At 34.4% G+C, this 24,214-nt stretch overlaps 1 protein-coding gene across 3 annotated transcripts in view; it reads right to left on the minus strand.

Annotated features, from left to right (window-relative positions):
* The window catches only part of GRIK2 (glutamate ionotropic receptor kainate type subunit 2), a 727,083-nt gene that overhangs the window by 32,170 nt on the left and 670,699 nt on the right, over window positions 1-24,214 (minus strand). For all 3 annotated transcript variants that reach the window (XM_018053124.1, XM_018053125.1, XM_018053126.1), the window contains exon 14: window positions 8,265-8,490. In XM_018053124.1, the coding sequence (XP_017908613.1) occupies window positions 8,265-8,490 (226 nt within the window). The remainder of the gene's footprint in view (window positions 1-8,264; window positions 8,491-24,214) is intronic.

A 24,214-nucleotide genomic window follows, 5' to 3' on the forward strand; every position in this document is an offset into this window, starting at 1 on the left:
TTGGAGTAATCACCACAAGGCACCAACAAAATAAATTCATGGTCTAATATTTGCATATAAAATCTATCGGGACAGACTCTGTTTTCATGAGAATTATCCATGTATTTATTGTTTAGGTACCATGTGGTCAACATTTACAATATTAATGAAGGCTGCTCACATTGGTGCTCACAATTCAGCAAATTCCCTCTGGAAACTTCCTAGATTCTAGCTTTCAGAGTTTGTTGATGATGTCTGTGGAGTATGCATAGCTTCCTGAGACTCATCTGTTTTCAGTGACATGAAATCTAGGCTTTAGCAAATATGCCAGGAAAATACAGGTGTATTTTGGCTTTTTGTTTGTTTGTTTAATTTAGGCTCTGAAAATTATTAGATCTCAATTGAGACTTGCAAAATCACTTCACCAACATTAAAATTATGCTGCTTGTGCAATGAAAAAATAGAATGCATTTTAATGGAAGGTTTGACCTGCAGAAAGATGAATAATTCGCATCAATTTTTGTGCATTATGTTCAACTAATGAAGACAAATGTATTCATTCATTTTAGTAACGCTGAAGAACTAAAGACCAGCAATTTTATGCATCTATAATGATGAATATTACAGTATTTATTATATGATGAATTGGGAATTCTAGAATTGGATGGTGAGCAAAACAGGGGAAAAACATGCTTCTCATACTGATTTCTATTTTTATAAACATGGGCATCTGCCTTAAACAAACAACATGCCTCTTTTTAGTACTGATCCCAATCTCTCACTTAGTCAAATAACAAGAAATAAAGAAGCAGTGAAATCTCATGCATTTAACATTAGAAAATACAAGAAACAAATTTCACATTGTTCATGTCAAAGTGATATCCTTCTACCATAAAGAGTCTATGATACCATAATCAGCCTAAAGTCCTAATGTAACTTTAGGCTGGTTATGTGGGAGGACATTATAATGAGATAAAAGTAACTTAAGAATTATTAATAGGGCTATAGCTATTTTATATTTGTTAATATAAAATGTTAGAAAACAGTTTATAAAGGTAATATTAAATTCCAATTGTGAAGTAAGAATGTATCTTATTTATAAGTGAAGTAAAGTCACTCAGTCGTGTCTGACTCTTTGTGACCCCATGGACTGCAGCCTACCAGGCTCCTCTGTCCATGGGATTTTCCAAGCAATAGTACTGGAGTGGATTGCCATTTCCTTCTCCAGGGGATCTTCCTGATCCAGGGATCGAATCCGGGTCTCCCTCATTGCAGACAGACGCTTAACCGTCTGAGCCACTCTTTATAATTGCATATAAAAGAAATAGATATATAGTAGAAATAAGATGCAAATAATTTTGTGTAAATAAAATAGAAATAAAATGTAAATACATTACATAGAAAATTTAATAGAAATATAATGTATATAACAATTTTGTTTCTGATAAAATTATCTTTAAATTTAACCTTAGTATTAAAGACATATATAAAAAATAAGACATTTATAAAGCCAGTATCTTTTCATGCATCTTTATTTTGTCTCTATATTGCCTATTATGTTCTTCATATATTATACATATTTCAGTAGTTTTCTATGATATGAGTAATTTAATGTGGATTTAGTTCACAGAAATAATTATACAATGACTATTTAAACTTACTATTGATGTAACCCCACAAGTTAAGTGGGGATACATAAGGTTATAGAAAATTTTTAGCATTGTGGATGATAGGCACATAAACAGGATTTCCTGCATCCCCTTTTCAGTGGACTTGTATTTCCCATATGTTATTTACTGGTGGGGGCACCAATAAATGGATGAAGTGTACCACTAGCTTCCTGTTAAAGATAGAAACAGTTTTAATGGGACCCTACAGACACTTTACAATATCTCTACCAAACTGAACACAGCGAAGCAAAATAATACCAACTGGCTCTAACGGATTTCTCTAGATTGCTGCTTTCCTACCAGCTCACAACTGCTGAGTCTGCCTAGTCCTCAAAGTGCACTATGCACTCAAAATTTCAAAGACAGAAGCCAAGAAGGCTTTTAGTATGGGTGGTCAGAAGGGGGACAAGGCAGCTGAAAATGCCATTAAGTAGAAATGCTCCCTATTCAACAAAATAGATCATAACCTATGCTGAATTAACAGGCAAGACTGCAACCTCTCTCACACATTTTAGTATTCCTTAATGAAAACTGCTGTGATTTGTTGTTTGCTTTACCACACCCCCACCCCGCATCCAGTTTTTGTTGTTTTAATTTGAATGAATGAAAAGGAATTTCAGTTAACTTATTATAAGAACACCAAAACTTCAAAAATCTACCATACCATAAATATCACATTAAAATAGCACCGCCGCATTCTGGAAAACTATGAAAGGGATTTAATGTCACCACGAGCTTAATTAAGCCAGCTTATGCTTATTTAGCATTTACCTTCGAATCATTGTTGATTGCTCCACTAAGGTATTTTGTGTAAACAGAGCTTCCCTAATTAAATAGCTTCTATCTGAGTCATTCAGTGAGTCCACAACATGCTTTGGGCAGTAATCATCACACTCAGAGTGATGAATGGTCACAGCAGGACCCTAGTTGAATCACAGGAGGCCTGGCAGGCTTAAAGGACACATGGACTTTGGGGGGAAAAAATGGAAAATACACATGAGTTTTGAAATATTTCTCAATACTCAGTCCAGAAGAGACATAGTATTTCTGTTTAACCTCCTGCACTTAACCACACATGCCTCTATGACAGTAACTAAAAATCTGAGTAACAGTAAAAGGAAGGCAAAGGGAGTTTCTCTTTGATCTATTTACAATATTAATAAAAATAGAATTTTCATTTCAGTTTATGGCTCCTGCAGGCATAAACTCAAAATCCTGAGGAATTTCTGGTATCGATCTAAATTTCCAGAAACAGCCTGCATTGCTTTGCTTTGAATAGCGTATCTCCTTAACTTTTGCTCGGAAAAGAAATTCAAATAACCTTTTATTTTTCACACCGAAAAGCATTATTTTCAAAAATTTATTCCTTATAATTAAACAAAATTTTAAAATTAAGTAAATACAAGTTATCAAAAAATCATAACTGTTCTTGGATAAGATTATATAAAAGGAAAATGCTAATTAATGAGTTGAGATATTCAGGTTATGATGTTGGTTGAAAGTTTATGGTATGTCAGAATCTCATTCAAGTACTAGAGTTGCATGTCATTTCATTTATTAATGACTTAAGTAATAATTTATGAAGTTATATTTTTGGCAGAGCTATGACATAAAAAATCATAAATTACTGCCTCAGAAGCATATTTTTTCCTCAGAAGCATTTGAGGGGTTAAAGTGTGAAATGCCTGTTTCTAGATTATACCACTTTGATGAATTTATATGAGTTAATAAGACTCATAATGTATGGGAGACTCAAAATCATTTAATTTTGTGCTATTCTTGAATAAATAAAATAAAATTTACTAAGTTAAGAATTTAATATTATCAAGTCAAACAGAAGAAAACAAGTTATCTGAACAAGAGAAACAAAAAGTATATTGTAATACCTGCAGGTGACTGATTTGAATATTTATTCCTTTAAATGTATTTATATTATTCAGAATTAGGCTAAAAATAAAGTGTATGTTGAATGTATTAAATAACTTTTACAATAAAGAGACACTTTAATAAATTTAAATTCAATATTATTTGGCAGTGAAAATAAAAATATGGTGAAATGTTCTTCCTAGTCTATAATTTTGCTATTTCAAAGTATTATTAGATATTTTGAATTTGTACTAATATATACTGATAATTTTATATTAAAATTCCAAGAAGGTCCTTATAAAAGAAATTTATCATGTGCTAGCTTCTAATTTTTAAAAACTCATTCTATTTAAAACACTAATATATTACATTATTACACCACACTGACTACATACTACGAAAATGATTCCACATAGATATATAATCCAACTTGAATTCTACAAGTTTCTCATGCAAGTGACCTTGCACATATCAGTGACTATTTCTCACAATAACTAAAATTTTAAGAAGGGCAAAAGTTGATCTGATCAGCTGAGTTGAGTAGATTAAAAACAAAAAAGGAGACTACATCCTAAGGCTTATAGCTTAATTTGTTTTGTTCTCTCATCTTATCTATAAGATTAGAATGAGAAGAAACAGAAATTCCAAATGTTGTGTATTTTGCTTAATTTAAGGGTGGGATGATTTGGGAGAATGGCATTCTAACATGTATACTATCATGTAAGAATTGAATTGCCAGTCTATGTCTGACGCAGGGTGCAGCATGCTTGGGGCTGGTGCATGGGGATGACCCAGAGAGATGTTGTGGGGAGGGAGGTGGGAGGGGGATTCATGTTTGGGAACGCATGTAAGAATTAAAGATTTTAAAATTTTAAAAATAAAAAACTAAAAAAAATAAAAATAAAAAAATAATTAAAAGTTACATTAAAAGTAAAGTATATATATATATTATTTTAAATTGTTTTATATTTTCCTTATAAGTCAATATCTTACAGTAAACACTGTTGAGGGTAGGAATAAAAAATCTGCTCTTTGTATAGCTCCCACAAACTATAACAGGGAGCTTCCCTAGAACTGATTGAACTATTATCTTTCCTTTTTAAAATAGCTTTCACATCTGAAATATCCCAGTGAGTTTTTGAGAATTATATACTATTTTGATTGATTGGGCTCCCCTTGTGGCTCAGCTGGTAAAGAATCCACCTGCAATGTGGGAGACCTCGGTTTGATTCCTGGGTTGGGAAGATCCCCTGGAGAAGGGAAAGGCTACCCCCTCCAGTATTCTGGCCTAAAGAATTCCATGGACAGTCTATGGGGTCACAAAGAGTCTGACATGACTGAGCGACTTTTACTCACTTTGATTGATTTATAGCAAGCATGTCCTCAAAGCAAAACAATATGACAGTCTTGGTACACTGATACATTGTATTTACAACTCAAACAAGCAAGTAAACAAAAAACTCTCAAGCTTAAGGTTTTATATTAAATATAAGTCAAATTTCTTTATTTTAATAATTTGAAATTATGACTGTTATTATGTAACTAACATTCATGAAAAATATCTGTGCTATACTCCAAAGAGAAGCAAGTTAACAGGATGGCCTCCAACAGTTAGAGTTACCTCAGGCGCCTGTATGGTGATGAGAACAGGAACCAAAATGAGATGCCCCAGGCCCCGTACTCCAAAGAGGGCCTCCCCAGTGCCTCAGCCTTAAAGACTCTGCCTGCAGTGTAGGAGATGTGGCTGAATTCCTGGGTTGGGAAGATCCAGGAGGATCCCCTGGAAGAGGGCATGGCAACCCACTCCAGTATTCTTGCCTGGAAAATTCCATGGACAGAGGAGCCTAGTGAGCTACAGTCCATAGCGTCACAAATAGTCAGACCCGACTGAGGGGATTTAGCACACATACTCCAAAATCCTTATATATCCTCCCCAAATCTTATTTAATTCTCACTACCCTGAATTCAACAGTTTCATGCATTCATGTACCATTTATTTGGAGTTTATGATGAGCAACTTTGATAAATTTTCAAGCTTAGTGAAAGTGAAAATATTAGTCATTCAGTCGTGTCTGACTCTTGGCCATACCATGGAGTATAGCCTTCCAGGCTCCTGTGTCCATGGGATTCTCCAGGTAAGAATACTGGAGCAGGTAGCCATTCCCTCCTTTAGGGGATCTTCCCAACCCAGGGATTGAACCCAAGTCTCTTGCACAATAATGGCAAAGCTTTGGATGGTCTGTTCCCAGTGTGAGCAGAAAAGGAGGTTCATTTTGTGTAGAGAATTTTAAAACAACAATAGCAACAACTATCACCACACACTGGCAAGTCAAAACATGTCAATAATAAAACATCCCTCCCTGTAAAATATCTTTTGTTCATCTGAGTTCTAAATATTTATTATTGAGTTTTAACAACCCTACTTATTGAACTTTGAATTAGCAAATATTTATTTTTTATTCTTTAATAAACATTGTACTCCACTTGGCAACTAAATTGGAGAATCGTCTTTATACAGCTTTAAAGTGAAAGTGAGTCACTTAGTCCTGTCCAACTCTTTGTGACCCCATGGACTATGCCATCCATGGAATTCTCCAAGCCAGAATATTGGAATGAGTAGACTTTTCCTTCTCCAGGGGATCTTCCCAACTCAGAGATCAAACCCAGGTCTCCCACATTGCAGGCAGATTCTTTCTGGTTTTGTTTTGTTTTGCTTTATTTATTTCAACAGTGACTGTGGAATCATTATTTTTCATCTATCATATAAATGCTGGAATATGCAATGTTACAGGAGTGAATATCTCAAAATTCTCTCAGAGCCAGTTCAAACTATTTTCAGCTATAGTGAACCTGAATAAACTTTACCAAATATGAAAGAGTTTAATGCTGAATTTTTCTGAAGCTATTATTGTGGAAAATTTTTGGACTTCCTAGACTTTTGAAAGTTGTTAGAAATGATCCCAAAGAAACAAAGACATGGATAGTATTGCAATTTCTGAATTTATCATGAAATGGGATTTTTTATGAATCTGTGCCTCACTTTGTAATTATAGTATACATGTTTGTTGATTTGAAAGAAACTTTTCAAAATTAAAAGCAATAAAATTATGAATGAGGATACACTGAGAAATATGGCTATACCATTTATTAAACACAATTACATGAAAATCAATTTTGACCCAGTTGTTGAAAACTTGGCAGAAGTTTCAAAACTATTATAGTGTCATTGTTCACGATTGTTTTTCAAGCACTCTCTGGTATTTTGTTTTAGCAGCCCAGGTGGATTAGCATACGCACATTCTTTTTCTCACTACTTCTGTTGTGTTATCTCCTTAATTGTAACTCTGACACCTGTGCCTCCTTCTTATATGGACTCTTTCAATTACATTGGACCCACGTGGTTAATCTATGGATGTGAAAGTTGTACTGTGAAGAACGCTGAGCGCTGAAGAATTGACACTTTTGAACTGTGGTGTTGGAGAAGACTCTTGAGAGTCCCTTGGACTGCAAGGAGATCCAACCAGTCCATCCTAAAGGAGATCAGTCCTGGCTGTCCTTTGGAAGGACTGATGCTAAAGCTGAAACTCCAATACTTTGGCCACCTCATGGGAAGAGTTGACTCACTGGAAAAGACTCTGATGCTGGGAGGGATTGGGGGCAGGAGGAAAAGGGGACGACAGAGGATGAGGTGGCTGGATGGCATCACCGACTCGATGGAAGTGAGTTTGGGTGAACTCTGGGAGTTGGTGATGGACAGGGAGGCCTGGTGTGCTGCAGTTCATGGGGTCCCTAGGAGTCGGACACGACTGAGCGACTTTACTTTCACTTTTCACTTTCATGCATTGGAGAAGGAAATGGCAACCCACTCCAGTGTTCCTGCCTGGAGAATCCCAGGGACAGCAGAGCCTGGTGGACTGCTGTCTCTGGGGTCACACGGAGTTGGACACGACTGAAGCGACTTAGCAGCAGCAGCAGCAACATAGTCACATGTTTGGGGCATTAAACCAGGGACATTTGGGGGGAGCCATTTTTATGCCCACAGCATGTATGTATATACTCTAATATTATGTATTTATTGATTCATTAACTTATCATATAAATATATATATATTCATATATTATACATAAATATTAAGCTCAATAAATGTAAATTTTCATTGTCTTTTCTGGCAATTATCATTATTTCATTCCATGATAATTACTGAAACTAATTTTGTCATATAGAAGAATGTTAAATACAATCATTCCTACTGTAAATTATTCTAGGTATTTTACTGGTAAATCCTCTGCTAGTACTCTTAAATAAAACATACACTTCTCTTAAATAAAATGATTATTCACAGTAACCATTTAAAGCTCATTCTTTGAGTCAGCAAAATCAAAGACTATATTCATACAATCCAAATATATAAAGTTCCAAAAACTTTATTTTATTCATCGAACTTTTTTTTAAGTGTAAAATTAAAGAGAAGGTCCTTTACAGGGGGTGTTGTGGATTTTTCCAACTCTGATATAGCAAAAATGTCTACTGACCATTTTAGTAGAAATCGCTTTTTCTTTTGTTACTCATTCCTTTAGAAGCAGATGTCCAACTGCTTATTTTCCTGTTTTTATATAGTCACAGAATATAGCAAGATACATTTGTTTGAAGCAAAATTCCTAACGGCATATGGAGGCACTGTTTTTTTCTCCCTTCTCACAGCAACTAGGATTAATGAATAAGGAACAAGTGGCTGACATGAAACCTACCCATGGGGGTGCCAACGCCATAACCTTTGGAGTCTATGAGGCCACCAATCTGTGTCAGGTTACAGTTCCGCTGGGTGACAAACTCGATGGTCGTTGACTCCATTAGGAAAGCATAATCAGAGGTGAGGACTCTCTGGATTCCTTCTTCATTACTTTTGACGAGCACAGACTGCCTCCTGCTACTCATAAAGGCCCACATTTTGTCATATGTGGAGATTTTTGATTTCTGGGGAAAAACAGGATACATAAGAAAGATATTCCTTAGTTTCCATGTGATCCTACAATATTTTGATGAAATTAACTATGTTTAGTTTGCTCATAATACTTTATAATTGTATTATTAGTAAACAACAACAACAAAAGATCAAAATCTGTGAAGAATCATTTCTCAGAGCAATTCTTCATTGTATTTCCAGGCATGGAGCAGATTTATTTAGCCAAATATATAAAAAAAATGCCCTAAGATTCAAAATATCACAACTAGTAAATCATAGGAGGCAATAAAAAAAGAAAGAATAAAACAGACTAATAAGGAGGGATTTTTGTGTTTGTATCTCACATGAGTATCTCATGTGTACAATTTTATCTTTCGACATTACTATAGCATCAAATTTGGAAAATGCAGACACTGGACACCGATTGACACTATAAAAGTGTAAGAGATTTTTTTTCCCCCGAATTCATTGTTGACTATAAGACAGATGTTACATTATCCCCCAAGGACACATACAAATATAAGTTGAAGAGACAAGAGGAATTTGTTACAAATAAGGATATTACAAGTAAGATGACTACATTTCTGCTGAGACACAATCTGGACACCATAGAACTTCTTTTAACCTGCCTCAGGACAACAGGAAATCAATCATCCAGGTCTTACTAACTAAGGATTCCTGGACCAAGAAAATAGAAGAGTTTTTATATCCAGCTGGAAATTCTCAGTAGGGCTTCAGTACGACTTATTGCTAAAGGAAAGGAATGGGTTTTGTTCAGAAGGCACTGCTAAAACATAAATAGGAAAAAGGTTAGCATCTGCTTATGGAAAGCTCATTTGTGAAACCCTTACCTTAGTTTCATTCTTATACCAACACAAAACGTAATATTCCAATTATAAACACAAGGAGGATTTTCACCTCATTGGTTGTTCTGGCATAAAACATTGAAACAATTTTCCAATAAACAGGTATACAATCTTTTGCAGTATAAGTATAAATTTAGTCCTACATGTGCCAGGACATAAACATGATATTATTATTCCTCCCACTAAAAGTTAGTACAGAATAATATTTTTAAAAATTATGGCACTATTTCAATGATAAAATGGGAAGAAAAAAATTAATTTGGAGGTGGGGAAATACCTAATGGTGCAATATATGCTTTATAAAAACAAGTATAGCTTAGAGCTAAGAAGCAATAAAAATGCAAACCTTTGCTCTCCAATGAACATTAAAACATGCTGATAGGCCAGTCTTTGAAAGAAGGCAGCTAGAGCACCCAGAATGAGATTGGCGTGATAACAAATTTGGGCAGCTATGGTGGCATGTCAATTGTTTTTAAGGAAAATAGTCAAATGTTTGGAGTAGAAATGGGAAATGAGAGGAAGACTGTGGTGATATTTTTACTGGAATCATTATGACCAATAGTGAGATTTTGCAAAGATATATTTCGCTATCCAAATTAGGAACATAATGAGGCTGGCTACAACAAGTTCATTTCCTTTCAAAGGTAAAAAATATTTTCTCCTAATGTTTTGGATTAAGTGAGGTCAAAATACAAAATAAAATCAAAATCAGAGCTCACTTTCAGATTAAAGAGATTTTATGTAAAAACTAAAATTGGACACAGTTTTTGAGTTAGTGAATCTGTGACTGATAACAAATACAATCCCATGAATGTAATACTAAAAATTCATATATCAAAACTGCATTTTCATTACTTGACAATTTAAAATGTAACATCTTTGTTGTTTAGTCAATAAGTTGTATCTGACTCTTTTGCAACCCCATGGACCTGCCAGGCTACAGTATATGCATATATACACTCTCTTTTAGATTCTTTTTCCATACAGGCCATTACAGAGTATTGAGTTCCCTGTGCTATATAATAGGTCCTTATTAATAACTTCCTGTCTTCCATTTTTACTTAAATATCTCTTAATATACTTCTGGTTTTCTTGAATCTATTGTCTATGATTTTTGTACACTTTCAATCATCTTTCCTGTCTACAGAAAATAAGCCTATTCCTAGTATTCTTATATGGGATAATAGGTTTTGATAGAAAAGTTACCCAAACTGTTTTGTTTCTCATAATAAACACCCAAATATTTCAGTGTAGAAATATTGCCTATCTGCTGCTCACTCACATTTTATATGGCTTGCTTGCTAGTTTGGCGGTCATTCTTTGACTACAATTTCCAACTGAGAACAGTCATCTATCACTTATGGCTATAAAACACAACACTGTGTAGCCAGATATGGGAGATAAGATTAAAGTCTTTGTAGATTGCATGTATGTATGTGTTGGTATGTGATGCCTTTAAATTCAAACTATTTCTATAGAAAGTTAAAATACAAAACTAGTCTTTAGAGTCACCCGGAAATTTTTTTACTTTTATCATTTTCAGTAGTGAAGATAGTATAGATGTCAGTTATCACTAGTTTAAAAACAAAAGGCTTGAACATGAATTTTCCTGAAACACTTAAGTTTAAAGCAGCTAAGATTGCTTATAAAGTACATGAAGAAAGTATCTGAACAAAACACTAAGGCTGAATATGAAGCTGACTATGTACTTTTCTCTATAAATATGGCCACACATGAGTAATTGGTTACCTATACTTAACTAATATATAGATAAATTCTGAATAATGTAGGTCTGAGTCAGCATGATCACTAATTCTTTTTCTCTTGTTAAAAAGAATATGTTCTTATGCAAGCTAACTAATCTCTTTTAATTTTAGTTTACATGGTAGTCAAATATCTACCAAACTTCTAAGGTTTTTGTGAGGATTAAATAAAGACACTACATGTAAAAACATTATGCAGTAGTAAGACATTTTTATTATTCTATTTGTTAAAAAGAGAGCATAATACTACCAAGTGCTCGTGTTTTATTTTTGTTAAAAAACACCAATATCATCTTTGAACACATATTCTCTCCTATGGTGTGAAACTACAAGGCAAAAGAGGATCAGATAAAGTGCAGCAGAAACAAAATTTTGGAAGGAGGAATGCAGATAGATGAATGGCAATTGAGCTAATCAACTTTTAAGGCCCTCTTTTCCCCTGCAAAAGTTTCTGAGATTAACATTTCCATATCCCTCTCAAAGCCAGAATGATTAAAGGTCTTACAAAAGTAGAATATATTGAAAAGCTGTCTTAAAAACAACTCTGTGACTGCTCCATCCCACCCAAGCAAAGGCCAAGAGGTTTTATTCTGTGGGAAGTAAACAAGAGCACACTGGATGAGTTGATCTAGGCAAGCCACACTTGCCTAGAAGGAACATGTTGGAATCTATAACCAATGTTGAGATCAGTCAGCCCTCTGTCTGTCTTTGATCTTTGAATTCCTCCAGGAAGATATTTTTAAGCAAAATCGAACTTCTCTAAAGAGACAGTAATAATATTAATAAAACAATAACAACAAAAAAGGTAATAATAGCAATTAACACATATAGAGTTCAGCATGTGCCAAACATTATTATAAATTATTTATACATATCAAATCATTTAAGTCTTGCAAGATTTCTATTAGGTGGTAGATATTTTTGTCCCCATTCTAAAATTAGAAAATGAAAACATAGAGCAGTTAATAGTTCACCTAAACTCATGTGGCTTCTTCCTGGCAAAAGTAGGATGGAAACATGGGTAAATAGGCTACCAGTTCATAGTCTTAATTATTGTACTATAACAACTACAGCTAAAGGCACATATCATGGATTTACAAAAAAAAAAATGAACCACTACATCTACATCACCCTAAAGTGAAGCTCATAGTTTTTCATCCTTAACTAAGTACTTGTGGCTTGCAGTGAGTCTCTAACATAAATGATAAAGAATAAAACAAATAAAATGACATTAATATTCTTAGCAAGGTAAAAGATATTACATAAATTCAAAGAAAAATTCTAAATAGACTTTGTTGAAAGAAAACACATTCAAAGATCAGATACATATTAAAAATCTGATATAAAAAATGGAATCCTCAAGTGAAATGTGGAATAAAAGAGGATTTTAAAACAGTTCAACTGACTTGACCTCTAATTTCAAAATACATATATTAAATACATAAGGAATTGTGCTAATACTCTAAGATCTAATGCATAAGGAGGAAATAAGGAGACTCAGCTAGTTTTATTTCTAGCAAAACAGAAATTGTTGAATACTTTCAAAGTAGAAAAGACCATAGGATCTCTAAGGTTAAAAATAGTATATGAAAGCTTTACAAGTTAAATATTAAGAAGAAGAACTCATTTAAGGTCAGTAAGCAGGTAACTAAAAACAAAAGTAATAAATATTTATGTATTGTCTGAAAGTTTATGTTCACTTATTTAGAAATAAGGAAATAACAGGTTGCCATGTGAACTAAAGCTCATAGGTAGAAGATGGGGCATGTTAAAAGTTTGATCTGTATATTATGTCCTCTCAGTCTCCTCTTAGACTAATGTTAGCTTCATTCCATAAAGTAGCTGGTGATCATTGCCAAGGGACAAGATAAAATCAGGGATGGAGAATAAGCTGCTGAACCAAATGTAAACAGTCTTTGAAGGTTCTTCAGCAACAGTGACATAGAGAAGTGAGGACCTACACAGAGCACCAGAAAAGACTAAGGAATTGGAATATAGGTTGGCACCACTGATGCCAAATTTGTTAGGAAGGACAGTCTAGAATAATGTATTATTTAAGAGAAACATGAAAAATGAAAGCCAGGTAATAAACTAAGCATGAAATATTATAAATTTTCCATAAGGCAAGAATTAAGGTAATAGCAAAATAGATATAGAAGAGAAGTTATTCAGATAGAGTATAGTCAAGTCAAAAAATGAATTAGTGAAAAAAAATTAAACATAAGAACATCTTGTTTCACTCCTTTACTTCACAGGTGAGTATACTAAGGCTACTTGATTAAAAAAAAATAGTAGTGAAGGCAGATTTTAAAGAGAAACTTGCTGATAGGATTTATGACATCATAATTTTAAAGAAGGATTTTAATTTCATAATGAGACAATAATGTCTTTAGCAATAATGAAAAATGTTCCCAAGTATTATCATTATAGTTATGTTGTATACAGTAATATAAAGTCAAGTAGATAAATCAAGTCTCATAGATATTGACTGAAACAAATAGTAAAATCAAAGCAATATAAAGGAAACTCTGTGACTCCATGGATGATAGCCCACCAGGCTCCTCAGTCTATGGAATTCTCCAGGCAAGAATACTGGAGTGGATAGCCATTTCCATCTCCAGGGGATCTTCCCAAGCCAGGGACTGAATCTGGGTCTCCCTCATTACAGGTAGATTCTTCACTGTCTGTGCCACCAGGGAAATATATTTAAAATATTCCAAATAAAATAATCTGATTTTCTCACACAACTACACTGCCACTCTAAACACCAGAATAAATTTCTTTCTTTTGGGATGTGTGTATATGTGTGTGTGTCCCATATTAAGGACACTTTTCCTTCTATACTGGGCAGATTTAGGATGTCAATGTTTAGCGTGTTTATTTTATCAAAATGCTGAGGCTTGTAAGTTGACTTGGTTTTTGCTATATCAACATAAAACCAATAAAATGAATTCATAAGGCACTGTCTCTTTATAATAGCAGTTTTCAGAGGCTATGAAATGTAAACAAACGGATTAAAAAAATCTTGTTAAGCATAAGAAATACAAGACTTTTTAAAAATTCACAGATGCCAAAAGATGTTGTGCTTTAAAAATAACATTCAGTATACTTAAAAGCTTTTAATTATATAGATGATGATTCCAAATGTAAACATATATAACTTTAGTTTCTGACAGAACTCAAGATAATCTATGCAACCTGAAAGTATCTGGCTCTTTGCAGATCTCCAATAACTAATGGGCTTTAGGCAACATTTTTCCTGAGCGTTCTAGAGAGAGATATTTAGAACATTTAGATATTAGTGTAAGAATGTTGTTGTTGTTTAGTCAACTCAGTAGTGTCTGACTGTTGGTGATACCATGAACTATAGCCCACCAGGCTCCTCTGTCCATGGAATTTTCTAGGCAAGATTATTGGAGCAGGCTGCCATTTCCTTCTCCAGTGCTTTGAAATTTTGTTTCTATCCCATCTAAAACGTTATGAAAGCTAATCAAGTAACGGTTATTCTTGTACCACTGGCATAGAACTTTTGTTGTGAACAACATATTTTACGAATTCAAAGCCATCTTTAAAAACAATCTTTGACTTAAATTGTTTAGTATGCAAGTGAATTATTCTCCCCACTCCCTTTGCTCAATGTCAAATACAAACTAAAATTCAAATAAAGCACAGGGAGCTTAGCTGGGTGCTCTGTGATGACACTGAGGGGTAGGATGTAGGGATGGAAAGAAGGTTCAAGAGGGAGGGAATATGGCTGATTTATTTCATAATACAGCAGAAACTAACACAACATTGTAAAGCAATTATATTCCAATTCATTTTTAAGTAAATGCAAAACCAGAAAAAATAAAATTCAGAAATCATTTTGTGTCTATGGACCTATAAACCTATCTGATACCTTAAAAACGGTAAGAAAATGTTTATGAAACCTCTGGAAACAAGAATTTAAATTAACTTTTTATGCCTGTTCTAGAGGAAAGCTTATTTTATTGAATAAGAGAAGAAATCTTTAATATTAATCTAGTTTGAACTATTATGACCACAAAGCATCAATAATACAAAGAAAACCCAGTACCATTTTGTAATGTTTTTTAAAACATAATATTTGAAGTTTTGGCTACAACTCAAATTCTTTAAAAAAGTTTATCAAGTAGTTGTTGTTCAGGGCTTTTTGTCCAACTCTTTGTGACAACATGGACTGCAGCCTGCCAGGCTCCTCTGTCCCTGGGGTTCTCCAGGCAAGAATACTGGAGTGGGTTGCCAGTTCCTTCACCAGGGGATCTTCCTGATCCAGGGATCGAATCTGGGTCTCGTATTGCAGGCAGATTCTTTACCCTCAGAGCCACCAGGGAAGCCCTTTTATCTAGTAGCATAGCACCTAAAACATCTTGAAGTAACTTTAAAGATATACTTCATTTACGTTAAGAACCCATTTATTTTTATTTTAAAATATAAAACATTCATGAAACAATAATTTATCTCCTTAGCAGAATTAGTTGAACTCTAATTTATGAATGGATATGGTGAAGTACTAGAAGAAGAAGCAGTAATTTCTGATGATTTTTCAAAATTACCAAAGTAAATTTGGTGTCATTGGCACTTACTCAAAGTATTCCTTTTCAATAAATTTCACATTACCAATTTTATTTCTAATATTAACTTAAATATTTGATAAAAATGCTATAATAACATTTTTCATATTGTTATGAAAAAGTCAGTAGGTATTCATTCCTAATATGTGATTTGAAAAAGCCCATATCAAGGGAGACCTTGGTAAAGGAGAATCTGGCTGAGATTTGCATTTTAATTTTTTATTACAGTAAATAAATTACCAACAACACTGGAACATATGTGCTAGGTAAGAACAGCTGAGCCCTATCTGGACTCATCTGACCTTGGTCACTAGGAAATTAGAGTTAATTCAGGAAAACAGGACTGAAGCCATATGTGGTTCATATCAAAGGTGGATCTGAGGCAAATGCAGTGATCTGAAAGCATTTGGTTGTTAGCAAACCTGACAGTCCTTGGAATAATCCTGGCAGCTTTATCTCAAAGCATCTGTAATCTTTTAAAACAGGTTATTTGAAGGGAAAGACAATAAAACAGAGAGAACTGCTCTTCTTAACATTATTGAGAGTTAGCAGAGGAATAAGACAGAGGAATAAGCAGAGGAATTATGACTGAGCATAATATGATGGGCAGCAAGTTTAAAGTTATTTGGTAAAGTTATCCTTTAGAGGAAGATGAGTCAGGATTTGATAGTTCATTCTACCCTGTTTAGAATTCCTGCTGATGATTCTTCTGGCCATTGCATTTTATTCTTTAAATGAGATATGAAATTTCATGGTCAAATATTTTATTCTCTCATAAATAATAGCAACCAGCAATAGATTTTACTGTCACTTGGTCAAATTTAAGTAAAATTAGGAACCATCTTCATTTGGTCAATGGAAGGACCTGAACCACAATTTCTTGGCCATATCGAATAAAATGCTTCCTTAACAATTTCACAGAAATGTTAAGGAGGAATGAATGAGAACAGACATAAAGTCACTTTGATTAGCAATAAAACTCTCTAAAGATATCAGGATTTTATTCTTGCTGCAAACTTATATGATCAACCAATGGAGAAACATAACAACTTTCTTCTAGGACTGCAGCATATACCTAGTAAATTCTGATCTATTCCTTTACCTTTGGAATAATTTATAATTTATAGGAACATGGAAACATTCACTTGTTTACCCATTCACTCACTTACCCATTCACTCACTTGTTCTTTCATTCCAATATGTGTTGAGTACCAGCTTAGTAAAAAAGACCATACCAGGCACTGTGGATGCAAAGCTTAATATCTCATAAATGCTGGAAAAGTAAACTAAGAATTATGAAATGGTGGGATAAATGTCATGACAAATGACAGATGAGGTGTAACCTAAATTGATGAGGGGATGTATGACAGGAAGGCAGAGGAAATAATTCCCTTTCCTTTAGGATTAAAATTAATTACACTTTTGCTAGGTCTCTAGCTCCTCTCTAATTGAAACTCTGAAATATAAATAGGTGTGAGGAAAAAAAATCATCAACATTTGAAACTCTTAAAAGAACCATCATTTTCTAATACAATGGACCAGTTAGAACTAATTGATATCTACAGGGAATTTCACCCCAAAACAATGAATTTCACCTTTTTCTCAAGTGCACTTGGAATATACTCCAGGATAGATCACATCCTGCGCCATAAATCTAGCCTTGATAAATTCAAAAAAATTGAAATCATTTCAGGCATCTTTTTGAACACAATGAGGTAAGATTAGATGTCAACTATAGGATAAAAAACTATTAAAAATACAAACATATGGAGGCTAAACAACATGCTTCTGAATAACCAACAGATCGTGGAAGAAATAAAATAGGAAATCAAAATATGCATAGAAACAAATGAAAATGAAAATACAACAACCCAAAACCTATGGGATTCAGTAAAAGCAGTGCTAAGGGGAAGGTTCATAGCATTACAAGCTTACCTCAAGAAACAAGAGATAAATAAATCAAATAAATAACCTAACTTTACACCTAAAGCAACCAGAGAAAGAATAAATGAAGAACCTGAAAAATTAGTAGAAGGAAAGGAATCATAAAAATCAGAATAGGAACAAGTGACAAAGAAACAAAGAAGACCATAGCAAAAATCAACAAAACTAAAAGCTGGTTCCTTGAGAAAATAAATAAAATAGACAAACCATTAGCCAGACTCATCAAGAAAACAAGGGAGAAGAATCAAATCAGTAAAATTAGAAATGAAAATGGAGAAATCACAACAGACAACACAAAAATAAAAAGGATCATAAGAAACTACTATCAGCAACTATATGCCAATAAAATGGACAACTTGGAAGAAATGGCCACATTCTTAGAAGAGTATAACCTTCCAAAACTGCACCAGGAAGAAATAGAAAACCTTAACAGGTCCATCACAAGCCAGGAAAGTGTAATCAAAATTCTACCAACAAACAAAAGCCTAGGACCAAATGACTTCACAAGTGAATTCTACCAAAAATTTAGAGAAAAGGTAACACCTATCCTACCCAAACTCTTTAGAAAATTGCAGAGGAAGGTAAACTCCCAAACTCATTCTATGAGGCCACCATCACCCTAATAAAACCAGACCAAGATGCCACAAAAAAAGAATACTACAGGCCAATAACACAGATGAATATAGATGCAAAAATCCTCAACAAAATTCTAGCAAACAGAATCCAATAGATCACATATCATGACCAAGTGGGCTTTATCCCACGGATGCAAGGATTCTTCAATACTTGCAAATCAATCAATGTGATACACCACATCAACAAATTGAAAGATAAAAAACAAGATTATTTCAATAGATGCAGAGAAAGCCTTTGACAAAATTCAATACCCATTTATGATAAAAAAAAAGAACCTCTGAAAAGCAGGCATAGAAGGCACATGCCTCAACATAATAAAAGTCATCTATGATAAACCCACAGCAAACATTATCCTGAATGGAAAAAATTGAAAGCATTTCCTCTAAAGTCAGGAACAAGACAAGGGTGTCCACCACTACTATTCAACATAAGTTTGGAAGTTTTAGCCACAGCATCAGAGAAGAAAAAGAAATAAAAGCAATACTGATTGGAAATGAAGAAATAAAACTCTCACTGTTTGCAGATGACATGATCCTCTACATAGAAAACCCTAAAGACACCACCAGAAAATTACTAGAGCTAATCAATAAATATAGTAAAGTTGTAGGATATAAAATTAATACACAGAAATCCCTTGCATTTCTATATACTGACAATGGAAAAACAGAGAAATTAAGGAAACAATCCCATTCACCATTGCAATGAAAAGAACAAAATACATAGGAATAAATTTACCTAAAGAAACAAAAGACCTGTATATAAAACACTGATGAAAGAAATCAAAGATGACACAAATAGATGGAGAAATATACCATGTTCATGGATTGGAAGAATCAATATAGTGAAAATGAATATACTACCCAAAGCAACATATAGATTCAGTGCAATCCCTATCAAGCTACCAGCAGTAATTTTCACAGAACTAGAACAAATAATTTCACAATTTGTATGAAAACACAAAAAACCTCGAAGAGCCAGAGCAATCTTGAGAAAGAAGAAAGGAACTGGAGGAATCAACCAGCCTGATTTCAGATTATGCTACAAAGCTATAGTCATCAAGACAGTATGGAATTGGCACAAAGACAGAAATATAGATCAATGGAACAAAATAGAAAGCCCAGAGATCAAACCACACACCTATTGGACACCTTATCTTTGACAAAGGAGGCAAAAATATACAATGGAGAAAAGATAATCTTTTTAACAAGTGGTGCTAGGAAAACTGGTCAACCACCTATAAAAGAATGAAACTAGAACACTTTCTAACATCATACACAAAAATAAACTCAAAATGGATTAAAGATCTAAATGTAAGACCAGAAACTATAAAACTCCTAGATTAAAACATAGACCGAACACTCTCTGACATAAATCACAGCAAGATCCTCTGTGACCCACCTCCCAGAATAATGGAAATAAAAGTAAAAATAAACAAATGGGACCTAATTAAACTTAAAAACTTTTGCACAACAAAGAAAACTATAAGCAAGGTGAAAAGACAGCCTTCAGAATGGGAGAAAATAATAGCAAATGAAACAACTGACAAAGTATTACTCTCCAAAATATATAAGCAGCTCATGCAGTTCAATACTAGAAAAATAAATGACCCAATCAAAAAATGGACCAAAAAACTAAGCAGAGATTTCTCCAAAGGAGACATACAGATGGCTAACAAACACATGAAAAGATGCTCAACATCACTCATTATCAGTGAAATGCAAATAAAATCCACAATGAGGTACCATCTCACACCTGTCAGAATGGCTTTTCATCAAAAAGTCTACAAACAGTAAATGCTGGAGAGGGTGTGGAAAAAAGGGAACCCTCTTACACTGTTGATAGAAATGCAAACCTGTACAGCAACTATAGAGAACAGTGTGGAAATTCCTTCAAAAATTGGAACTGCCATATGAACCAGCAATCTCACTGCTGGGCATACACACCAAGGAAACCAGAATTGAAAGGGACAGGTGTACCCCAATGTTCATTGCAGCACTGTTTACAATAACTAGTGCATGGAAGCAACCTAGATGTCCATCAGCAGACGAATGGTAAGAAAGTTGTGGTACACATACCCAATGGACTCAGCTATTAAAAAGAATGCATTTGAGTCAGTTCTAATGAGGTGGATGAAACTGGAGCCTATTATGCAGAGTGAAGTAAGTCAGAAAAAAAAAACACAAATACTGTATATTAATGCATATATATGGAATTTATAAAGATGGTAACAATGACCCTATATGCAAGACAGCAAAAGAGACACATATGTAAAGAACAGACTTTTGGACTCTGTTTGATAAGGCAAGGGTGGGATGATTTGAGAGAATAGCATTGAAACCATATGTGAACTAGATGACAAGTGCAAGTTCAATGCATGAAATAGGGCACTCAGAGCCAATGCACTGGGGTAACCCAGAGGGATGTGATGGGGAGGGAGGAGGGAAGGGGTGTTTGGGATGAGGGGACACATGTACACCCATGACTGATTCATGGTGATGTATTTCAAAAATCACCACAATACTGTAAAGTAATCAGCCTCCAGTTAAAATAAATAAATAAATAAATAAATAAATAAAATAGTACCATCATTTCACTTTCAACCAGTACCTTTTCCAAAATTTCTAAACTTTACTGGGAAATGATACAAATCTCATCAAAACATTTTAAGAATGATGTTTATATAATGTCTGTATTGCTGTTACCATATATGTATATATATATATACAAAATGGATTCTTTGCTTCTAAATAGTAGGAAAAAAAATCAGTCAAGCCACAGGGAGGAGAGAGAAACAACTTGAATTATTTCTCCATCTATTGGCTAATCAAGTTTACTTAATTACAATAATCATGAATTTAATATGTATAAGGTAATTACATCAATGATTATATAAATCATTAACCTGAGGCATATTTTAATTAGAAGAGCCGTATCTAACCCAGATGCTTGAGCTTGCCATTTTCTCTAATTCTACGATAGTTCCCTTGCGTATCTGTGTGCCTCATACTTTCACTTCCTTTCAATCTTTGCTCGAACATCACTTTTTCAAAGGGACTTCCCTTGTTTATTCTCTTTATAATGCCATTCCAAGATAACACAGATGTGCCTCCTGCTTTATTTTCATCTATAGCACTTAATAACTATGCTGTATAGTATATTACATATTTCTTATTTTTTACTGATGTATTAGTTCAGTTCCTAGCTCCTTTTGTTATGAGATAAACTACACAAAGATGGAAAATTTCACCTTGTTATGTTCGTCATTTTATCCCCTTGTGCTTAGAATAGTGCCTGATGTACATTAGGTACTAGAAGCTATTTATAGAAAGTGTGTGTGAGTGCATGCGTGTGTGTTAGTCATTCAGTTATATCCGACTCTTTGTGACCCCATGGACTATAGCCTGCCAGGCTCTTCTGTCCAATCAGTCATTTCAGTTATACGTTAGGTGCCTTCCTTTCAATACCTGTACTAGGTGTAGAGATACTAGACACCACCACTCAACAAGAGTCGTGAAGAGTACAAAAAGCAACCAAACAGTCATTAAATAGAATATATACCTAAAAATTGCAAAGATTGGCTACAGTGTTCTATGAGAACATATAATTATGTTAAAAGTTACTGGCTTAAATGTTAAAGGCATATTGTGTGCATGCATGTTAAATCGCTTCTGTTGTGTCTGACTCTGTGACCCTAGGGACTGTAGCCTGCCAGACTCCTCTCTCCGTGGGATTCTCTAGGTAAGAATACTGGAGTGGGTTTCCACACCTTCCTCCAGGGCCTCTTCTAGACTCAGGGATTGAATCTGTGTATGTTATATCGCCTGCATTGGCAGGCTGGTTCTTTACCACTAGCACAACCTGGAAAGTCACCTAAGCTCCAATGGAAAGCTACTCAGCCATAAAAAGGAATCAGTTTGAGACAGTAGATTTTTAAATCATTCTATGTTCTCATAGAAGGACTTCCCTGATAGCTCAGTTGGTAAAGAATCCGCCTGCAATGCAGGAGACACTGGTTCAATTCCTGGGTCAGGAAGATCCCCTGGAGAAGGGAATAGGCTACCCACTCCGGTATTCTGGCCTGGAGAATCCCATGGACTGTACAGTCTGTGGGGTTGCAAAGAGTCGGACACGAGTGAGTGACTTTCACTTCACTTCACATGTTCTCATAGTATACTGTAGCCAACCTTTGCAATTTTAAAGTATGTATCCTATTTAATGATTATTTGGTTACTTTTTGTACTCTTCATGATGGCTCTTGAGTTACAGTGTCAAGTGTTTCTCTACACCTAGCACAGGTACTGAGAGAAAAGCATCTGATATATATTTGAAGGAATGGATAGAGTACACTATTGAAGTGGTAAGCAATTAGTTATGAAACATCAGGTTATTATAAAAAATATAGTATTGCTGAAGAAGCATCCCTTGCAAATTTAGAGAATACATTTTTTATTAATTCTAAAGGTATTAACTACACATGAAGTTATAGGATAACTGAAAGAAATATTCAGATTGATCATGAAAATGTATTAAATCTAATTCGCTCAGTTGTGTCCGACTCTTTGTGACTGCATGGACTGTAGCCTACCAGGCTCTTCCCTCCATGGGATTCTCCAAGCAAGAGTACTGGAGTGGGTTGCCATTTCCTTCTCCAGGGGATCTTCCCAACCCAGGGATCAAACCCGGGTCTCCTGCATTCCAGGCAGACGCTTTAACCTCTGAGCCACCAGGGAAGTCCAATCTTCATGCAGGTAAGTTTAAATAATGGGCTAATTACCATTAACATAAGGATCCATTAAAGGAAGGCTCAGATTGATATTGCTATGTATTTTCTTAGCTACTTTTCTTAAAACTACTCAACTTAGAACTTATAATTGTGCAAATCCTATGCTAAGCATTTTAAGAACATAATGTTATTTAAATCTCTTCATGTCCCTGTGATATAGGTTTTGGGATAGCCATCACAAAAATGAGAAAAGTGAGATTAGGGAAATTAAACATCTATCCCAACATTTAAGGCAGACTTGCAACTTGCCTACTAAAGCCACTTGCTGTGAGTTTTAACAGTGGACACAATTTTGCTGAAATTGCTTTTCTGTAATTAGTTGTTGGTATTACTTAAGGCAGTGATTTAGAGATACACCAAAATAAACTTTAAGTACTGTAGGATGAAGCAAAATAGATGCAAGACAAAATCCCATGGACAGAGGAACCTGTCAGCTACAGTCCATGTGGTCACAACAGTCAGACACGACTTAGCAATTAAACCAACACCAACAGGTTAAACAATCCAAAGTTTAAAAGGAACACCAAAAAACACTTATGCAAATGAGTATATGTAGTGGAAAACAACAACAACAAAAATCCAGTAGAAATACCAAAAGAAGAAGGGGAAAAAAAAACCACCAGAATTATATGCATAATAAGATATAGTTGAGTTTTCAAGAAACACTCTTTGAAGTAAATTCAAAAAAATGATGATTTTAGGTATCTGTTAAGTGATTCCTAAATAAAGCTAAATTTAACCTTAAATTTAAGAGGATGGTAAGAATATTTGCAGTTTGTCTGTGTGCGTGCGTGTGTGTGTGTGTGTGTGTGTGTATGAGAGAGAGAGAAATGTTGGCAACCTGTTCAATTCCCCCTATATCACCTGAACAAAATTAAATCCACTGGGTGCAAAAAGAATATTTTAAGCAGTTAGAAGCTAAATTCAAACCAATTCCAAGACAGTTTACAAGGAAAATGAGTAGGTATCCACCATTAACCAGCCTAGGGTTTTGTCCAGAAAGGAAGGTCAATAACTACATGCTTTATTTAACACTGTCTATCAAAGGCAGTGGCAGAGACAAATGGCATGTGTTCTAGCCATAACTCTTTTGTATTTAATTAAAATTACTTTTGTCAAGAATTATTTCTTTGTTTTGATACAAATCTCTA

The sequence above is a fragment of the Capra hircus genome, chromosome 9 (genome assembly GCF_001704415.2).
Source record: "Capra hircus breed San Clemente chromosome 9, ASM170441v1, whole genome shotgun sequence".
Lineage (NCBI taxonomy): Eukaryota > Metazoa > Chordata > Mammalia > Artiodactyla > Bovidae > Capra > Capra hircus.